Source organism: Pseudochaenichthys georgianus, chromosome 17 (genome assembly GCF_902827115.2).
Source record: "Pseudochaenichthys georgianus chromosome 17, fPseGeo1.2, whole genome shotgun sequence".
Taxonomy (NCBI): domain Eukaryota; kingdom Metazoa; phylum Chordata; class Actinopteri; order Perciformes; family Channichthyidae; genus Pseudochaenichthys; species Pseudochaenichthys georgianus.
Genome location: NC_047519.1, coordinates 21994697 through 22015906, shown reverse-complemented (window position 1 = coordinate 22015906; position 21210 = coordinate 21994697). Strand labels below are relative to the sequence as shown.

The 21210-nt window shown below is 41.8% G+C and overlaps 1 protein-coding gene across 3 annotated transcripts in view; it reads left to right on the top strand.

Annotated features, from left to right (window-relative positions):
- Positions 1-16583, top strand: part of ece2a (endothelin converting enzyme 2a) — a 76333-nt gene extending 59750 nt beyond the window's left edge. For all 3 annotated transcript variants that reach the window (XM_034103719.2, XM_034103720.2, XM_071206367.1), the window contains one exon: positions 15606-16583. In XM_034103719.2, coding sequence (XP_033959610.1) covers positions 15606-15899 — 294 coding nt within the window. In that variant the 3' untranslated portion in view covers positions 15900-16583. The remainder of the gene's footprint in view (positions 1-15605) is intronic.
- The last annotated feature ends 4627 nt before the right edge of the window (positions 16584-21210 follow it).

Sequence of the window (21210 nt, the reverse complement as noted above, 5' to 3'; positions counted from 1 at the left end):
GTAATGTTTGCTGTACAAGGCCAACAGACGAGTGAGATGAATGTCTATAAGGCTGCACCCTCCTTTTCTCCAATGTGGGGTCATGTTCACCATCATACATCCCAAAGTATCCCAGTGATAAACTAGCCAGCCCTGAATGTCAGAAGATGAGGTTCAAAGTGAATTGTGTCTTGAAGTTCTTGTTATTAGTAGGTTGTGTTTATGCCTGGATATTACCTGTGTGTTGAGCTCCTCCGCGTTATTTTACACTTTATAGCCATTTTGTTTTCTCTCTCCTCTCCCGTAGTTTTTTTTTGTTATTCATTTTTCTGCCTCTCTATCCTCACCTCCCTCTTCCTCTCCGGCAACACAATCTCCACCGAGTCTGTTCCAGGGCCTGTTTCCATAGCAACAGGTTACCATGGAAACTAGGTGACAGTGCAGTGCATCCCATCGAGCCATCGCCAGGCGAGAGGTGTGCGGGAAAAAGGGAAAGTTAGTTTTGTCGCCTCCTGTTTACTGAAGTTAAGACGAAACTGTGGGTTTGATTTGAAGCTTTTAAATATGCATTTTAAATCCACAGAAACATTGTCATTATAATAATACATTAAATTTGACTTGTTAGACGCTTTTATCCAAAGCGACTTACATACTCAATACTGTGGACAATCCCCACAGGAGCAATTTGGGGAGAAGTGTCTCAGGGACACAACGACATGCTGACTGCAGTGGGGTTTGAACCTGTCCCCCCCTGATTCCAACACCAAGGCTCTATCCACTGCGCCACACGCCTCCTATAATATGAATTGGTGCATACATTAATGCAATTTGAGTACATTTTGACGGAATATTTGAGTAATTTTAAATATCACTATTAGCTTGTGTTCAAAGAATGAGTACATTTAAGTTTCAAACTAGACAACAACAATTACTTTTAAAGTTTCCTGAATCTCTATTAACACTCTTTTAAAGGATACAAAAAAAACATATCCACTTTGTTTACTTGACATCTAACACAAAACTTTAAATCTCTAATCTTATATGCTAACCAACATGCAGAAAATACATGTGTCCGTCTTTAATGAGTGATATGTTACATCTCTCTGCCCTCTCTTTCCCCTTCCTATACAAATCTTCAATGTTCTGTCCATCTGAGCCTCTGCATCATGCACAGATAGCCTCGGCTAGAAATAACTCTTCCACTTGCCAAATGATGCAGGACCAGAAAAAACAGACCAGGCTTTTATGTCGCTTCAAATATAGAAATAGACGAGAATAAAGAGATAACAGAAAAGCGCTCAGGTGTTAAGGGGGGTGGTTATGTTTTGCTCTCTTACATGTTGAGAACATTTAAAAATGCCCTATTGTGCATCCACTTTGGGTCTACTGTATGTGGTCAGTTTACTATGACCTGTATTTATTATGACCATGAGGATTATGTTGGAACAGCTCGGCGGTGTGAGAGTCCCAGTCTGTTGTGTGTCTTGTTTGTAGTCACATTGTTGCTCCAGTACTTAATTATGAAAAACAACAGCCTGTGGCCACGTTGAATTTTCACAAAACAATCACAGCTTCTTGAATCCAAGTCGCTCATCCAGTCCACGATCAGACGGAGAGAGATGAAGAGACAGACAGAGGGAATCGGGGAAAAAAAAGTGACAGATAAGCAGAGCGCAAACAAACAGAAGGTGCGACAGTGATGGAGCGACCGTGTTACGCCTGCTGCTTAGGTGGTACCAGCTCCTGCTACTACTACTAAAATATAATTTCACTGCAGAATTAGAGGCTGCTGCATATTGCTCTCAAACCTTATCATGACCATTGGTTGCACAGTATAGCTTGTATAAAATTAAAGGTTCCATCTTCTTTTTCTGAGACGGAGAACTACTTTCTCTCCAGGGATCAGGGGGGTGAGGGGACCTATGTGGGAGCGAGCTTCAGCCCCCCCCCCCCCCATCCAGTGCTCCAGTTGACCTGGTCTGTATCAGCTACATATTATGCCCGCAGGATCAACTGCCGACACAAAAATCAAATAATAGCCACAGTTCACTAGTACTTAGCGAGGGTGAGGCACTATTGAGTGTCTGTTGAATTGGATGTGACATTTTAAGGTCGGACAAACGGCACGCAGCAGTGAGCTTGTCCAGCCACTGCATGGGCCACAAACAGTAAAAAAGGAATGAGGTGGATTTTATTTTTCGAAGGGATTTAAAGGCGCTCAGTCTTTTGATTACTTATTTTTTGGTTGCTTTAGGCACTGATGTGCAGTGTTACTCTGGGAAAAGCACTCTTGATGTTGTTTGTCATTACTGCCCATAGAAATCAGGCTAATGGTGAAAATATGAAGTAAACTCTACTCAAGGCACATGTGACAACATACTACTAGGAATCTTATCCTAAATTAAATTGTATATCATCCTAAAGCATCAGACTGTTGTTGTTTTACATTTTGAGATTCTGAATTATAGCATTATGCCACATTATGATTATATTATATTATATGGAACTGTTGAAAAGTAAAAGGAGGTGACTGAAGAATAAGTCTTCAGATGCAGGAAGTATATCACAGTGTGTTCTTGTTCAATCAATCAATCAATGTTTATTTATACAGCCCAATATCACAAATGTTACATTTGTCTCAGTGGTCTTCACAGTGTGTACAGAATATCAGTATGACAATACGACACCCTCTGTCTCTGTCTTGTTGTGCTCTAGAGAGGAATGAGAATTTACAAAGTTACATAAGTTATCAAACTGGAGCTGGAATACTGATCTGTCTGTTACGCAGAAAGCACTTACAGTGACACGATGTGCAGCCGGCAGCAGCAGCAGTGGTCCTCTTTGTTTTCTCTTTGAAATTGAAGCAATACAATCTAGCAGTGAACCAGATGTGCATGTGATACAGAGTTATATCCTTTATGAAGTTAACTCTAAATCCAAACATCTTTATTCAGGTCCCAGATGAATCTTCATTATCAACCTATATATACAGTCTATGGTATCAACACACAAAATACCCTTTTTTTAGCATTTGAATCTAAACCCAGTTCTATCAACTAACGTCTAAGCTTCTTTAGATCATATCTCAGCAATTTCTTGTTCACGAACTTTGCATTCGTCACCTTTATTGTACCGGTACGTGAATCATTCATGACCCTCGGCAAGATATTATCCGGAAAAGCAGCATTGGCTAAAGTCCCTTAATAAAGTCAACATAGTGTTTGGCCCCATGCATTGCAACTAACTGCATCAGGACATACAGCTAACCAAACCAGCTGCATATTGTTCTGCACCCGCCAGTTTGTCTAAAAGTGGGTCGCTGCTGATTCAGTCACTCCTGATGCTGAAGTATAACTGCTAGGGAATTCCCTTGGCTATTACATTTGGATTAAAGCCTAATCGCCGGTGACTCAGTCCCACTCTAGTCACTTCAACATCAACTTCTTCTACTACTCTACTCACTGTGGGAGGCCAGTCCAACCTGGTGGAAGTAGAAAAACACTACAGAGCTAAAACAGTCACTCCACCATATGCCTCAACAACTTCATCCATCCCTCTCCTCCCAGAATCCCACCCCAGGCATCTTTAATGACACCAACAAGGTGTGGTTGAACAGCAGCTGTGAGAGTACTATTGCCACTCAGACTGGAGCCAAGTCTCTTTTGGAGCCTTCCTCCTCCCTGTAAATGTTGTTTGCCTCTGGGCAGACTCTGATCACACTCCCTTGTTGGCCAGACACCAGGTACAGTACATTTTCCAGCAACAGCTTTTGTTGACAGAGACTACCTTGTAATTCTTTTTTTATTTGGCTGCTGCATTGGGAGTGCTCTCCTTTGCTAATATGGCTTGTGGGGCAGTGAGTTTTGCCCTGATATGAGGCAGTTGTATAAACTACTCCGTAAATAATTGATATAGGGAAATGCATGTGATATTAGTCCCCTGCACACCCACACAGCTTTCTTTAATCACTCTGGTTTGATGGACTCTGCTGAGAGTTACATAACAAAAGTAATAATGGTTTATGTTTACCTGCCCTAAGAGATGCAGCAGAACTGATATACCAGCGAGGGACTCACCAATCAAATCTTTTTAACCCTATAGTCTGCAATTGTACGTATTATTATCACCCCCTCTCTCTCAGTAGTCCTCCCTGCTTGATATGGATCCAGCTCCTCCTCCCACTCCCTCCCTCCCTCCCTCACATGCAGTACAGTCACACTACACTGGGCTCGAACCCATCACTCGTTCCCCTGAGTGTGCAGCGCTGACTGCCTGACTGCGAAGGCTGCACCACTTGCTGTATAATGAGACAGTAGAAGTACAGTTAAAGAACAGTTTTATGATCTAATATTTAATGAGTCCCGGCCTGGTTTTGTGCGAGGAGAAAGAGCTGCTTTATACATTTGGCAGTATAACTGGGAAAATATAGTGCTGTCGTATTGCCCATTGGCTCAGAGTTGGAAGATAACTGCAGTGTAGTTGGACACATTGTAAAGGCTCAGTTCAGATCCATTTCTCTCACATGTCTATATATGAACAGCTGAAATCACACTTTGTCACATTCCTTGATTGACGATTTAAAGGACCAAACCCTTCTGCTCCCTGCAGACAATCACTGCTTCCCATTCTTTTGCATGTGTCATTAAAGTCAATTCACACTCTTGAAACTTGCCTCATTTGTGAAATCCAGCAGAGAACACCACCAGGTCTGCATTGTCTTTGACAAATAAACATTGCTTTGAGGTGACTAAGCAGAAGCTTTTAGAATCCCTGTTCATTTGTGAAACTTATATTGTCGGCGTAGCAAATATTCCTTACAATCATGATTGATGTGTCAATAAGCATTGTTGAAATTCTATTATTTGGACAAGCCTGCAGTATGTACATCCATTAAAAGAACTCCGAGCTGGTCCATGGAAAGCGTGCAGCCTTTGAAACTATGAGCATCAAACACAGCTGCTGGCTTTCACAAATATAATTGCTTATATGTTGTTGTGTTTTGGCTCAAACCCCAAGAATCACTGGCCAATTACAGCGGGCAAACGTCTGCGTGTTCCTTTTTCTCCTATATGTTATGGCCTTAAACAAAGCATTGGTTTGTAAAGTCGGGCAATACATCCTCATTAACAGGCCCTCTGACACACAAACAGCTGATGTTACATGGCATCTGAATGAAGGAAATGTCGACTGTCTAAACAGAAATGACGGGGCAGCCTCACATTTGAATAAAGTTAAAAGAACATAAAGGAGGTTTGGTGACAACAATAAGCATCCATTTTTACTTTTGGAACTATCAACTTAGGCTGCAGTTATGTGTTATGCAACAGCAAAAATAGATAAGCAGACTTGCTTTCTTGCACCCAAACTTCAAGAATAAATTAGCTGAACTTGTTTGGTTTTTTTATATCTTTTTTTTTTCTTCAGGTTGTTATGGAAACTGGCCCGCCTACGTCTGCAGCAGTCCTGTGCTGTAGAGAACAGTTTTCTACCTCTAATGCTCTCTCCACAGTCACTCCGTAAATTAGGTTTACCGTTATTCAGGACAACTTGCATTGAGCACTAGAAACCCATCTTGACAGTTATTGTGCTCTGTGGAGCCAGCAGTGTTTGTGAACCGGTGACGGACAGAGTTAATGTACCAGAGTCTTCTGACCTTTCACTGTGATGTCTCTGACAAGCACCAGCTCACATGACTTGGTTTCCCTCACACAGAGTTGTGAACCTTTGACCCTTTGTAGGATGAGTCACTGAGAGGTCTCCGGTGTGTTGAGACCTGTGGGGGGGGGACACTGGGAGCGACGGCTGATAAAAACTAATTATTGCCAAGTAGCACTTAAGTGGCCAATTGAGATGTAAAACTGAAGCAAAACATTTGTATGTAACTCTCAAGGATTCATAGTCAGCATGAAGCCAATTTTTCTTTCACTGATGGAATTTGTACGGGGCTCAGGCATCAGTTCCTCTGCCGAGTGCAAGAAGCCCCTGTGGGTAGAACGGTCTGATAAGATAAGATAAGAGGTACTTTATTGATACCAATTTGTTTGTTTTTTTGCATTGCAGCAGCATAAAAAAAACATTACAAAACAAGGCATTGCACATAGGTAGAAATTAATGAGGAGAAATAAACAATACTATAATTTAAACATCTCAAAATAGAATTAAAGCAGCATTAGAAAGTAGACAGTAGTCCGTGAAGATAAAACATCAATAAACACTATTGAAGGGACCTGGGGGTTAGGGTTACTTATGTCTCTGAATTGGTCAAACATAAAACTCCCGTCTTTTACAACTTTAGTACAGCTTAATATTAACGCAATATGGAAACAAGAGCTGTCACTTTTTCAAAAGATCACATTAGGACAAATCAGATTCTTCTTTACTTATCCGAATGGTAAAATAGTACAAGCAGTAGGGGCACAGAGGGACGCTGCCGTTGGCACAAGGGCAATAATGGAAAGTATTGACAGTCATTTAATACGTTTAATAAGAGGCGGAACTAAAACCGTTTTAAAGCTGCTGAACACTGTTGTTAGCTCACTTCCTATGCTACAGTGGCTCCTGCATGTTATTCTTTAAATGCTTGTCCAACAGATTATAACCAACAAAATATTGACTTATTCCCACATTCGGTTGAAGGTTTACTTTTTTTCTCATAAAAAGTGACAAATACTGGAAGCCATTATATCTTATCTTATTCCACCATACAGTAAGGCTCAAATATTTCTTGTAATGTTAATATTGAGATAGACAAAGTGAGAGTAACAGTACCGACATTACCTTCTTCAGAGCTACATTCAAAGTATCGATTTGGTTCCGGGGTCAGTTTCTTGTGTCACGGAGCTTGTTGGTTTCAGTTTAAGAGGCTTCCCCGTGCCACTGGCCCACTGAATGGACCGTACTGTGTCAGTGTGCTGCAGGAGCCTCCACTGTCCTGTCCCCCCCCTCGTCCCGCGGGAGGCCCCTCCAGCAGCCAGACACACTGGCCCACTTTACTTCCCTTTCTGCCTCTCCCGAGCTCCGCTCTTAACTGTGTCTCCATCCGTCTCCAGCTGCTGCCAAACCTTTTATTTCTGGCTCGCTATGCTGAGACTTTATCGAAGTGGTTGTTTTTGTTTTGGCTTTTGATCTATCCACCATGTCTCTCTCTCTTTTGATTGACTTTTTCCACTCTGTCCAAGCTGTTAAATATGCAGAGGCAGTTTAAGTCTAAAACCTAATAACATAAAGTGGTGAAACATTAGCTGGAGTGTGAGTTGTAAACTCCAAGTGTTGCTAAATAGAGAACGGCTACAATAAACGAATTACTCAGCCGCTGTGGATGCCAGTCTACCCACAATAACTTAATAGATAATTACATATAAGTGCAAGCGAGAGCTTGATAAGTGTAATAAGTGTCCTGGGCTTTAAAAGGTAGCGTCAGATTTAGAGACTGGGGAAACAACAGCGCATTGGGAGGGAGCCAACAAAAGGGAAACACCCCCCCCTCCTTTTACTCTTCCTATTTCGAAGCCAAACGTGTAACTGTACCAGCCGCTAATATTTTGCTCTAGATTCTCTGCGGCTCGTATACCTCAGAGTTTAACTTTATGAGTTTATTAATTACACATATGCTGACTCTGTGCATTCCCATCCAGTACAACGTTTTTCACAAAGTCTGCATCATTTTTTCATCATACTGCGCCGAGAATAGCAAACATGGCTTCATTAATTTAGAATAATTATTCAAAGTGTAATGCTGCTTTTGTATCTGTGACTGCTTTAAAGTAGTACATGTGGATAGGGAAAGTTTGAGCAAAATGAACACATGCGAAATGCTCAGACAGACAGACACACACAGACACACACAGAGAAACATACACACACAGACATACACAGAGAAACACACAGACACACACAGAGAAACATACACACACAGACATACACAGAGAAACACACAGACACACACAGAGAAACATACACACACAGACACAGGCTTGGGAGTGTGGGATTTAAAAAGCAGTGCTGGAAGCGTGACAGTGGGCGTGTGTGGGTGTCCAAAGTGTGTCTCTGTCTTTCTCCGTCAGTGTGAAAAGTAGTTCAGTAATTAAAGCAAACCTCTCTGGTCCCCAATGAAAAGGGAAGGCATAAAGGGTGAGGAGGCTGTGAGAGGGAGTGGGAGAGACAAAGAAGAAAGGAGAGATAAAAAGCAAGAGACGGCTGTTTTTGATAAAAGAGGAGGTTTTAATTTTAGCTTGGCGTGCCAGATTGCCATAAGGGGAAAAAGTGGCACCTAAATTGAAGATTGAATTGAAGATGCAGATCGGTTAGACAGGGGTCTACACACAGGCACGGACACATAACACCCACGTACACACATACACACCCACACACACACACACACACACACACACACACACACACACACACACACACACACACACACACACACACACACACACACACACACACACACACACACACACACACACACACACACTGACAATTACATAATATCAGCACTTAGTTGAACATTTGCCTAAAGACGAGCGTTCCCCTCATTTTAAGGGAAATATCCAAGGCATAGCTTTTAGTTATCTCCATGTTGAAAACTCAGTCATGACCCAGTGTGAAGTTTGTTTTCAAACAATAGTAATTCCTTGTCTTTATTGTGCATTCTCCTAAAGCTATCCCACTTATAAGAATTATATTCCCAGTAAGTTGTTGATGTTTATTTCCACTGGTTGTGTCAGGCTGGACCTGGCTCATTATTTTACAGTAAATGAAAGTTTTAAGCCGCCTTGGGTTTGACGTTTGTGTCGTTAGTTATTGAAGTTAGTAAAAACTCAATACATTTCAAGATATTCCTCTGCTGTTGCCCATACATCCAAGCTGAGTCCAGTAGAGGCCATTTTGTATTTGATTGTTATTGCGCATTGAAACCTGGGAAATGTTGGGCCACGAAGGATCCATCACGAGTCCTCCAAATCCAGGAAAAAGAAGGCCACATTTTGAGGATTCTTTGGCGGATGTGACATGATCGGTCTACAATTGCGACCGTTGGATTGGGACACGGCGAACCATCAGCATAGTTTGTGTTGTTTTAGCTGCTTTCTATCCAAACTGTCCGGCATTTTCCCTGTCTAACGAACTTGTGAGTTTCACTGTTGAGCTGCCTCGTGTTTTTGTCCCGTTCTGACCTACATATGTTACCGGGACCAGCGCTACACTTTTGTCTCCATGACAACGCGAGGTGCGAGAAGGAGGGATGCGCCTATCGAAAGGCAAGATGTTATTGTCGTCCTACGGACTCCTACGATTTAAATCAGAGTTCTCCGTTTGGAATCAGTGTGAGCTCTTTCTATAGTGTTCACCCGAGCCCGTTCAAGCCATTTTCCCTCCTATAGCAGGGGTAGATAGATGTTGAGGGAGAAAAGAAGAAATGGTCTCTGATGTATAATTTATCAGAACAGTGGGTGGGCGGAGGTGATGGGGTGTGAGCTGGGTGAGGAGAAGAGAGGGGAGGACAGCAGGGTGGGTAGCAGGGGGGACATTCGGGGAGGAAAGGTGGCAGAATGGAGGAGGCAGTGTTGGAGAGCGAAGAGAAGCAATCCAACACTCACATTCTCCCTGTTATCCATCACTGTGCCAAGTACTGTAAGTCCTCCAGTGGGAGTAGGTGTCTGAATAAATTAAACCGTGTGATCAGAATTATGTTGTTTTGATCGTGTGCATATGGAGCCCTTTCGCTTAGTAAAAACTGCTAGAATCTTTATACATCATGTTTTTATATTTTCTGCCATAGCTTTTTCTTTTGAAACAAACCCAAAGGAGACACTTGTGCAGAAACTGCCCACTCGCTCAGGCAGATCTATACTAGCTACTTCAGGGCAGATGGTGCCTTTATAGCATTTGCACATTTGGCTCATGAAGCAGGACCCTTGTGGGAAAAGCAGCCCTGCCTTGTTAGGAGACTGGCCATTAGACCTCATTTTCACAACACCCCTTTCTCTCCTTACTCATTTCACCCACTTCATGTCCCCGTTTCCTCAAGACGTTAACACATGTATGCGGTGGAGGTGGAATGGAGTGGAAGAGAAAAGGTTGCTTTCTCAGGCATATTTCTTTAGAGTGGGGAAACATTGAGGTGGGTCTGTGAAGCTACAAGAGACCAGTTAGCAACCAGAGAAACACTGGGGGAAGCTCATTTAAGAACTAGAAACAAAAAATGACCAGAATAAAAACCCCTTTTTTGTTTGACCCAGTTTAATTGTGTGTTTAAACGTGCATGTTTAGCGGGTGCAGAGTAATGCATGTGTGCTTTGTTTTGTGTGTGTGTGTGTGTGCGTGTGTGTGTGTGTGTGTGTGTGTGTGTGTGTGTGTGTGTGTGTGTGTGTGTGTGTGTGTGTGTGTGTGTGTGTGTGTGTGTGTGTGTGTGTGTGTGTGTGTGTGTGTGTGTGTGTGTGTGTGTGTGTGTGTGTGTGTGTGTGTGTGTGTGTGTGTGTGTGTGTGTGTGTGTGTGTGTGTGCAGTAACACGAAAGGAGACAGTAGGCTGTGGTCTGTACAAGTCTGCCGAATGGAGATAGGGCTCTGCTGTTGTTTCTACCAACTGATCAGCTTTGCCACAGTGATACACACACACACACACACACACACACACACACACACACACACACACACACACACACACACACACACACACACACACACACACACACACACACACACACACACACACTCTACATGCCTCTCACTAATCATCCTACACAGCCTCTGTGATCTGTTGAAGTAGACAAACAATAACAAAATAATATTCGCAGCTATTTTGTGTTTTGGATCCTCCCACACATGGATGAAGGGCATCTATTGTCATATCGGAGATATTTTTTGTCTTTTGTCTGTGTCAAATGAATGATCATAATATAGCGCACTGCACAGCTGAACCTGACCACTCACATTGCCTCCTTCATTACTCTGTGAAATGGACCAACTGCCCCACTTAATAAAAACATTCCCTTTTTCACTTGCCATGTATGGATTTAAGCACAGGTCTAAATCAAGACAGAGTAAGGCGTCCAAGATTCTGTCAAATCATGCAATTAATTTAATCATATCTTTTGATGCAAGAAAAAAATAGGAAAGGGAGGGAACTCAGTATTTTCCATGAGCCACTTAGCTTGTTTTAAAACTCATTAAGTAGACACATGAAAAGTGGACAATCACAAGTTAATATAAACATTTTGTCAGAGAAATCTTTATTCAAGATCCACCTTCTTGTTTGTAGCTTTCAACCTCATCTTATCAAGGTCATTAACAGCCAGTTGGGTTGAAGGTTGAGAAGAAGGCTGTGAGATGTGGTTTAAAGCTCAACAATAAAGCTTGTAGTGTTCTTTGCACTCTGGTTTTATTGTTTTACTTACTGTCACTCTTACTATAATTTCCCTTAAGTATCTGCATCTGTCTTGCTGCAGGGGAATACGAAAGAAGGATACCGTGGGCGCTTACTGCCTCAGTAGCGACAACCTTTTACCTTTTGCAATCTCAGATGAACCCAGAATTACGAAACTCAAAGGTCCTTCGGAGTGATATCACTGAGTACAATGTGACCACCTGTCCCCGTCTGACCACCGCAGACTATTAGTTATCTCATGTACAGTATCTTCAGGCCAACATGAGCTCAGGAAGAAGAGAATGGAGATACAAGAGGATGGATATTATTATTGCAGTTCTGTAAAGAGAGAAAGACAAAGCAATGGATAGGAGATATTGAGGACACACAGCTGGAGAAAGAAATCCTACAGATTCGAATAAATGTCATTCTCACCGACAGCTTCTATCTTAATGTTCACTCGTTCAAAAGGTCACACAGGGACTTGGTCTGACATATAAAAAGTAAATATTTCAAGCGTTCTCGTGCAAGCGTCTTGATCATTTCTACCTAAAACCTAACCTATCTAATTCAATGTATGGTGGCACATAAGGAAATATTAATTGGATTAATTCATTAATGTGATGAAAATATCTCTAAACTTCTTAAAACGCCAGTGGGATTACCTGGAATTCCTCGTGGGGTATCCAAACTTCTCCTATTACCTTTCTGTTGCATCGTGCTCCAGGCAGGGCAGGTCACTTCGACACTGCATAATTCAGGAGAGGCCGTGAAGCTGCCTGCGTGTTTTAGATCATCCTGTCGTGTGTGTGTGTGTGTGTGTGTGTGTGTGTGTGTGTGTGTGTGTGTGTGTGTGTGTGTGTGTGTGTGTGTGTGTGTGTGTGTGTGTGTGTGTGTGTGTGTGTGTGTGTGTGTGTGTGTGTGTGTGTGTGTGTGTGTGTGTGTGTGTGTGTGTGTGTGTGTGTGTGTGTGTGTGTGTGTGTGTGTGTGTGTGTGTGTGTGTGTGTGTGTGTGTGTGTGTGTGTGCGTGCGTGCGTGCGTGCGTGAATGTTGAGGAATGGTTTCTGTGACTGTATGAAGATGGGTGCTAACAGAGTGGTTTCCTCTGTCCTCTTGGAGAAGCCCTGTGGCCTACTTAGGATCAGCTTACAGATGTTGGACTGAGAGTGGATGTTGAAAACTGACTCAGTGTTTTGGGGATGTGGTTTCCTTACTCCAGTGTTTGGGTGAACAGCCAGCGGGCCTCCACCTGTTGATTAAGAAAAGCGACTCTACCTGAGCCAGTTTTCCATTCTTAAATACATTAGAGCTTAAAAGACCTCTTGCTTTTCTTTAAATGAAATGTGTATCTGTAGCTTTCACAACATCACAACCAAACAGACCTGTCACTGTTGAGCCTTTACCGTAGTAAAAGCTCCAATGTGTGTGTTGATGATAGTACCAGAGCTTTTGTAGTAGTACACGTGCCTACTGTAAATATATACAGTATGACTCACCACACTCAATGTATCATCCTCCTCTTGATAAGGATACATTTGTGTCCATGCCAAGCGTGGTTAACAATCTCTGCTGGAAACACATGCTGTTGGTTGGGATAACATTATGTGTGTCAGTTGGTTTGAAATGGTCTGAAACAGAATTAAACAAAAGAACAAAATACGGTCGAAGCCATCCTCAGACTGTCGACCGAGCTAACACGTAGTCTCAGTTGAAGCCGAGCTCTCTGCTGTGGTTCAGGTTGGTCTTGGGTTGCAGTGACGTAGGTCCTTCAGTCAGCAGTGACATCAGGCTCTGAAGTTACACTGCACAGGGACACATCCTGCGGTGCACCCATACATCCCCGTGGCATGAATAATGGCTTAAGTGGTGGGCTAAGGAGGATGACCTTTGTTAACCCCACCTCCGGTTACCTCACTCACCAAAGCCTCCGGAGGCTTCCACCTGTACCAGACTTTAACTTTTTTTATTTCCAGCAATCTGTCATTAAATCTGGCCTTCTAAGGAAACTGTCATGATTTAAATTCAAGGTTAAAATGGAAAGATGTCACTTTTTGGCCCTAAACTTGACATTTTTGCTAATATTTGGAGGGAAAAAACTTTGAAAACTTTGAAATTGTACAATAACATATATGAATATATGATATATATATATATATATATATATTAATATATATATATATATATATATATATTAATATATGATATATATATATATATATATATATATATATGGATATACGAGTCTGAGGGCAATGGGAAAAGTTGATCATGTTTTTATCGAGCTTTAGTCAATTGGTTAAAATCAACTCCTGGCTATATTATGATGTTGAAGATCAGTTTGTAAGTCTTGAAAAGTTAAAACAAGGTGTTGAAGAAGATGTTAGCTGATTGATTTCTTTGTTATACTCATGGCTTCATCCGTACATTCTTTCGACTCTTTGCCATGTTTTTGTCAGACACTTTCTAATCTAGATCAGCCACTAATTTCATCCAATATTCAGAGACCCCTGCACCCTTCCTCTCGCTTTTCCTCCGTGTCACAGTGCAGAGTGAATAATTCATGGTCGGGCTGCTTGCTGGTGAAGATGAATCATGTGAGGAGAGCAGGATACTCATGCTCGCTTCAGAGCGACTCCTCTCTCCAAATACTGCAGGACAGTGTTGGGGGGGGGGGGGGTCACAACTTTACTGTACGGACCAAAACTACTCAATCCTGGTTGTATGACATGACCAGCTCCTCTGACTTCAAAACCAAGCCATCTTCAGAGACCATGCAGCAGCCTGTCAATATTGTATCCATCCATCTTTTGTATCTACATTGAGTGTGTAGCATTAGGGCCTCAGGTATTAGCTCGTAAAAAAATACTTTTGGTGTTGATTTCCAATTTGAAAGTCTCAAATCTTGAATGTGAAGTCTGACGCCCAAGGCCACAAAACAAGTCATTCGAAAATTGAAAGTGTTATCAACGTTACTGATCTTCTTCAGTAGGCGGAGTTAGCCCAGTTATCTGGAACTGATAGCATGTTTTATGTTGCTACACCTAAAGATAATTATGTTCACATAAGTCAGAACCTGAAAAGAAGTCAGATTTGTTGGCACTTTTGGTCCTCTCATATCTAAGTCAATGTTTTATTGTTCCTTGTTAGATGCCTGAAATAAGGTCAGCTGTTAACACAAGAGATTTTAACATTTTGTTATATTTGACATTGTTCACTAAATACCTGGATGCTTTTATATGTGCTAAGAAAGGCTGTTGCTAACAAATGGCTAAATGAGACTCAATTGGTTGTTGAGACATTAAACGTCATTACGCATTCGCTACAGCTAAGTGGTGGTAATGTTTGCAAGTCAATCGAAAATTGGAAGTGTTATCAACGTTAACCTAACTGCCGGTCTTCAACAGTGAAAGATACGTTTTGATTTTTAAAAAGGTACAATTAGACTACCAAGTCTTCAATACAGTGATTTCTGTGTGACACTCGCTGTCTGCTCCACTGATGTGTTGCATTAACCGTGAGTTAGGCCGTGTATGGTGACAGCTGGAGCCACCTCCATCACGCTTTGACTGAAATCTATGGGTGATGTCAGAGAGACTACGGACACATTCTATACAGTCTATGCTGATTACCAAAGTGTCGCCGTATGGCTGTATGATAATGTTCACTGACTGGAAATGCCTATTGCTGTTTGCCTGTGACCGTTCCCTAACTATGCGATGTTGACCCAGTTTACACGTTTGGTTGTACAATATGAAAGGTTTGTCGCTCCTTGCTCTGCAGACTCTGTTCCTTCACTCCCACACACTTCTGTCTCTGGAGAAACTCCCTGCCTACCTACATGTGTCTCTGCTTGCTTGTGTTGGTGTCAATTTTCACATTGTGTGTTTGTGTGTACTGTCATAGCTCTGCAGTCCTCTGAAGCTTATTGGGTCCTGATCTGGTCCTGATGCACATGTGAACCTCACACGCAGGATGAACACACCCGAGTGTTGATGGACCCAGAACAACAATAATTCATATGGAGGGGAAGTTGTAGTGCTGTCACAGCGTGTTATCAGACTGCATGGCTAGGGAACCAAACTTGTGGACTGAAAATCTCCGTGCTTAACGTTCGCTCAGGCTTACAGCGATGCAAGGATATGCGATTTATTGGAGAGATCCTAAGGATGAGGTTGAGGTTGCTGGCATTGACAGAGGGAATTAAAATGGTGTGCATCTTGGTGGTGATGTATTTTGATTCTCTTTCTCTCTTTCTTCCAGATTAGTCGCTGCTTGAAACCAGGAGGACGCTTTGTCTCTGTAACGTTTGCCAATCCCCTCTTCAGGAAACGCCTCTATGCTCGCACAGAGTACAACTGGTCGATTACCGAGTACAGTTACGGAGAAGGCTTTGAATATTTTGTGTACGTAATGACCAAAGGAGAGGGGCTCAGTCCAGAAGATGCAGCTCTGGAGAAGAAGATACTGGAGGACACCACCAAAGCCCCACCTCCCATGATCGCCACACAAAGCGAAGATGAGGAAGACTTCCTGTCTAATATTGACTTAACATAACTGGATTTTCTAAAAAAAAAAATGTTGCAGTTGTCACATGCCAAAAAAAGAACTGGAGCAAGAAACGTTTTTAAATCGGGGAGAGAATCATGTTTGAGATCATTTCCATTGACAAAAGTGTCTCTTACATTTAGGGACTGTACAACATGGAAATGCCAAACTAACCAAACTAATGAAACAAAAGTTATTCTAAATAACAGCATCTTTGGAAAACCAAAACCCAACTCACTATTTTAAATAAATGAAATGTAATACAGCGCTGGCACTAGCCAACAATCAAGTGTTTTTAACAAAGAGTTAATTTGGTGTGTGAAAATATACACTACCCAAACTGACCTTTGACCTTTCTTTATCCCGCCATGTTAACAAATACAGAAAAGGTCACTTTCAAAATACAGATCTTAACACACAAAATGTCAACAAACATTACATATTCTTGATTTAAGTCTGCTCTTGTATAACATTAACATTGTTTTGTATATGTTTTTATCTGATTTTATTGTTTTTATGGGATGGTTTGTATTAATTTTAACATCACATCATGGAGATTTCCTCAGCTTCTTTTCTAACGATGTTTATAATAAAACAAATCAATGTTCCACCCCAGTGTCCTTAACAATATATTGAATTGGACAGTACTGCCAGTGTTACGCAATGTGCACAACAAACTTGTCTAGTACATAACAGCAGCCTGCATGTCAAGTCAGTGATAAAGTCTATTAGTATGTCTTACTCCCCATCTTGTCTGCATCCATCCCATGTCTGCTCTAGATTCCAGACAAAAGCTGCTAATGGAGACATGCAGTGTTTGACACAGATGCATGTTCATACAAGTGATAGCCCACCCTGCGTGTTATTTGTTGAGGAAACATGAGATGAGTCTAGGGTTCTGTGTGTTCTGCTGCTTAAATTTAGGAGAGAGAGAGAGGGGGGGGGGGAGGGAGAGAGAGAGTCCCCTATGTCAGCTGGTGCTGAGGCTAGCTGCCCCCTCTCAGAGCCACTCTGACCAGTCTCTCAACAACACTGCTCTCCAAACACCAATCACAGTCAAACGCATTATAACACAATGTAAAGACAACTATTTACAACATTGGGAAGAAGAAACTAAAAGTAGATTAGAATGTTACCTGGCTCTAAACAGAGATTATGAGCTGGCAGAATATATCTCTACTGTCAGAGATAGAAAGCAGAGACAGACTGGCAATCGAAACAGGAAGACTCAAAAGATCCTGGCAAACCGAGAGAGAGAGAGAGAGAGAGAGAGAGAGAGAGAGAGAGAGAGAGAGAGAGAGAGAGAGAGAGAGAGAATAGGATTGAGACCGACGAGAGAGAGAGACTGAGAGGAGAGAGAGGAGAGAGAGAGAGAGAGAGAGAGCAGAGAGAGAGAGAGAGAGAGAGAGAGAGAGAGAGAGAGAGAGAGAGAGAGAGAGAGAGAGAGAGGTCACTATTTGACCAAAATCAATATGGTCCTACCAAAGATGGTGTAAACATGGCCATTGATTATATCAATATGATATTTCACAAGGCAGCTATTAAAGCTGACCTTATAAAGCAAAAACGGAAGCCTGTTAAAAGGCAAAACGCTGACAAATGGTTTGTGGAACAACTTCAACACAAAACAACCACAAGCATTACCCATCCAAAACGGTGACATCTGGAGAGAACATTTTGAAAGTTTGTACAAAGACATACCAATAAATCTAATACATTCAAATCAGTGTATTACAAAAGAGAAACTCCAAACATTAGAAGAAACTATTAAAGACAACCAAAACCCTCTTGATTTCCCAATGACTTGGGAAGAATTGACCACACAGACACAATCTCTCCGGCCAAGGAAAGCTTGTGGCCCAGACAACATTAAAAACGAAATGCTCCGATGCAGCACCCCAGAGATGCAGGGGACAGTGTTAAAGCTGTTCAATATCGTATTGCAGTCAGGATGTTTTCCTGACATCTGGTGCAAAGGGCTCATTTCCCCCATTCATAAGAGTGGAGACAAATCAGACCCTAATAACTACCGTGGCATCTGTGTCAGCAGCTGTCTGGGGAAATTATTCTGTAGCATTCTAAATAAAAGAATACAAGATTTCCTTAACCAACAATCCATCTTGAGTAAAAATCAAATTGGCTTCCTTCCAAAACACCGCACCACCGACCATGTGTATACCCTTCACACTTTAGTTAACAAACATGTACACCAAACACAACATGGTAAAATATTCACTTGTTTCATTGATTTCAAAAAAGCTTTCGACTCTATTTGGCACGAAGGGCTCTATTATAGACTTCTACATTGTGGTATAGGGGGCAAAATGTACGATCTGGTTAAATCAATGTATTTAGAGAATAAATGTGCTGTTAAAATTGGAGACAAACAAACTGAATTCTTCACCCAGAGAAGAGGCGTTCGTCAGGGTTGCAATTTAAGTCCCACTTTATTTAATATATATATAAATGAACTTGCTGTTCAGTTGGATCACTGTGCTGCTCCTGGCCTCTCCCTCCTAGATAGAGAGGTGAAGTGTCTGCTTTATGCTGATGACCTTGTTCTGCTGTCTCCTACTGAACAAGGACTCCAACAGCAGCTTGACATAGTAGACCAGTACTGTAAGGACTGGGCCCTGGCAGTCAATATGAAGAAAACTAATGTCATGGTTTTCCAAAAACGCCCCAGATGTCAGGAGAACAAATACCAGTTTACCATAAACAATCATATCATCGAACATAGTATGAGTTATACCTACCTCGGTTTAACCATAACAGCATCGGGAAGTTTCAACATGGCAGTGAATGCACTCAAAGAAAAAGCCAGAAGAGCTCTAAATGCAATTAAGAGAACATTTTATAATGTCCAGATTCCAGTTAAAATCTGGCTCAAAATCTTTGATAGTGTGATCCAGCCCATTGCGCTGTACGGTAGTGAAGTGTGGGGTCCACTCAGTCACCAGAGCTATGCCCGCTGGGACAAACATCCAACAGAGTCTTTACATGCAGAATTCTGCAGATACATTTTACGTGTTCAGAGAAAAACACCAACAAATGCATGCAGAGCAGAATTAGGCAGATACCCACTGATCATCAACACTCAAAAGAGAGCACTAACATTCTTTAACCACCTTAGATCCAGCCCACGAGACACCCTCCACTCCAAAGCCCTCCAGAGCCAAGAGCTGACCCCAGAAAAGAGTCCCCTATGGCAGCTGGTGCTGAGGCTAGCTGCCCCCTCTCAGAGCCATTCTGACCAGTCTCTCAGCAGCACTACTCTCCAAACACCAATCGCAGTCAAACGCATTATAGCACAATGTAAAGACAACTATTTACAACATTGGGAAGACGAGACGAGAAGCCAAAGCAGATTAGAATGTTACCTGGCTCTAAACAGAGAGTACGAGCTTGCAGAATATCTCTCTACTGTCAGAGATAGAAAGCAGAGACAGATCCTAACCAAGTACAGGCTCAGTGACCACAGACTGGCAATCGAAACAGGAAGACTCAAAAGATCCTGGCAACCAAAAGAGAACAGAACATGTGGTCACTGTACGACAGGTGAGACCGAGACAGAGATGCACTTCCTCCTGAAGTGCCAAACATTCAACGAAGTAAGGAGCGTTTACTGGAACAAGTTGAACTCTGTAATCCCAGGTTTCAAGGAGGTTGATGACCTCTCAAGACTGAGAGTACTCCTAGGAGAAGGAGACAAGGCACACCTTGCTGCCCAATATGTATACACATGCCACAACCTGTGTTGAAATGTAATTATATCACTGTATATATATCATCAATAATATGTAAACATTTGAAATGTATGTTTAATTTAACTTTCATGCCAATAAAGCCCCTTTGAATTGAATTGAATTGAGAGAGAGAGAGAGAGAGAGAGAGAGAGAGAGAGAGAGAGAGAGAGAGAGAGAGAGAGAGAGAGATAGAGAGAGAGAGAGAGAGAGAGAGAGAGAGAGAGAGAGAGAGAGAGAGAGAGAGAGAGAGAGAGAGAGAGAGCAGGGGGGACCACATTGATAGAGTAGAAATCATTTATTTTTAATTCTCCACTGAGATCTAATTACTGCCTATTTTTAAGACTTTGGAAAAAAAGGTGTGTGATTTTTCAGACGGCTCTTCTTTTGCTCCATGATTTTCAGCTGGTGTAACATGCTTCACTTTGATGTTGATCTCATCACAAGATACAGCTTCTGATCACATGATCTTCTTCAGTAGGCGGAGTTAGCCCAGTTATCTGGGCTACGCCTAAAGATAATTATGTTCACATAAGTCAGAACCTGAAAAGAAGTCAGCTTTTTTGGCACTTTTGTTGACATATCTAAGTCAATGTTTTATTGTTCCTTGTTAGATGCCTGAAATAAGGTCAGCTGTCAACACAAGAGATTTTAACGTTTTGTTATATTTGACATTACATTGTTCACTAAATACCCCACCTGTTCATTTGGATGCTTTAATGTGTGCTAAGAAAGGCTGTTGCTAACAAGTGTCTAAATGAGACTCAATTGGTTGTTGAGACAATAACGTCATTACGCATTAGCGCATATAGACACGCCCCCCACTTTGGGAACCACTGAGCTACAGTAAGTGGTGGTAATGTTTGCTTTCTGAATTTTTAAATCACTCTTAAAAAATGATAAAAGTGGTGGTGACTTGTCGTGTCGAACAAATCATGTAAGTATCATAAACTTGTGTTCGCCAAAGGTCTTATTCCTGAAATTATCCTGAATCCAAAGGAAGAATTTCATTTGTCGAAAGAACCAAACTCCGATGCAAACTTCCTGGTCAGCCTCAGGCCCGGTTCCAGAACAAAATGACTCAGGGTGCATCTGAGATTAGAGAGGGTGCAGGGGTAAAGTGCTATTTTTATATGTGGGGAGTGGACCTCACCTCTTCTAGGGGGGTCCGGGGGCATGCTCCCCCGGGAAGAGTTTTTTTAAATATTGAAGTTAAAAGCATCAATCTGGTGCATTTTGAGAGCAAAATTAAGAGATCCATGGATACATCTCTCAACACTCATATGAAACAGAACTGTAAACAGTATTAATTTTTCTTTATGGATATTTACAAATCACTCCTCTTTCAAACTGCATTCTTGTTTTACTGTCATATAGTATTTCATTTTTAGTGAGTGAGTTACTCAGATAAGTACCAGGAGACAGCGGTTGGTACTCTGGTACAGTTGTGGTGAAGGCATCTGACGTACTTGAACCGAAATGTCTACAATACATGCATAGCAGAAGATGGCATCGTTTTTACATGAATATTCCAGCCAATCTCTGTTTTGAAACCGTGAGCTGCAAAATGAGTGCCT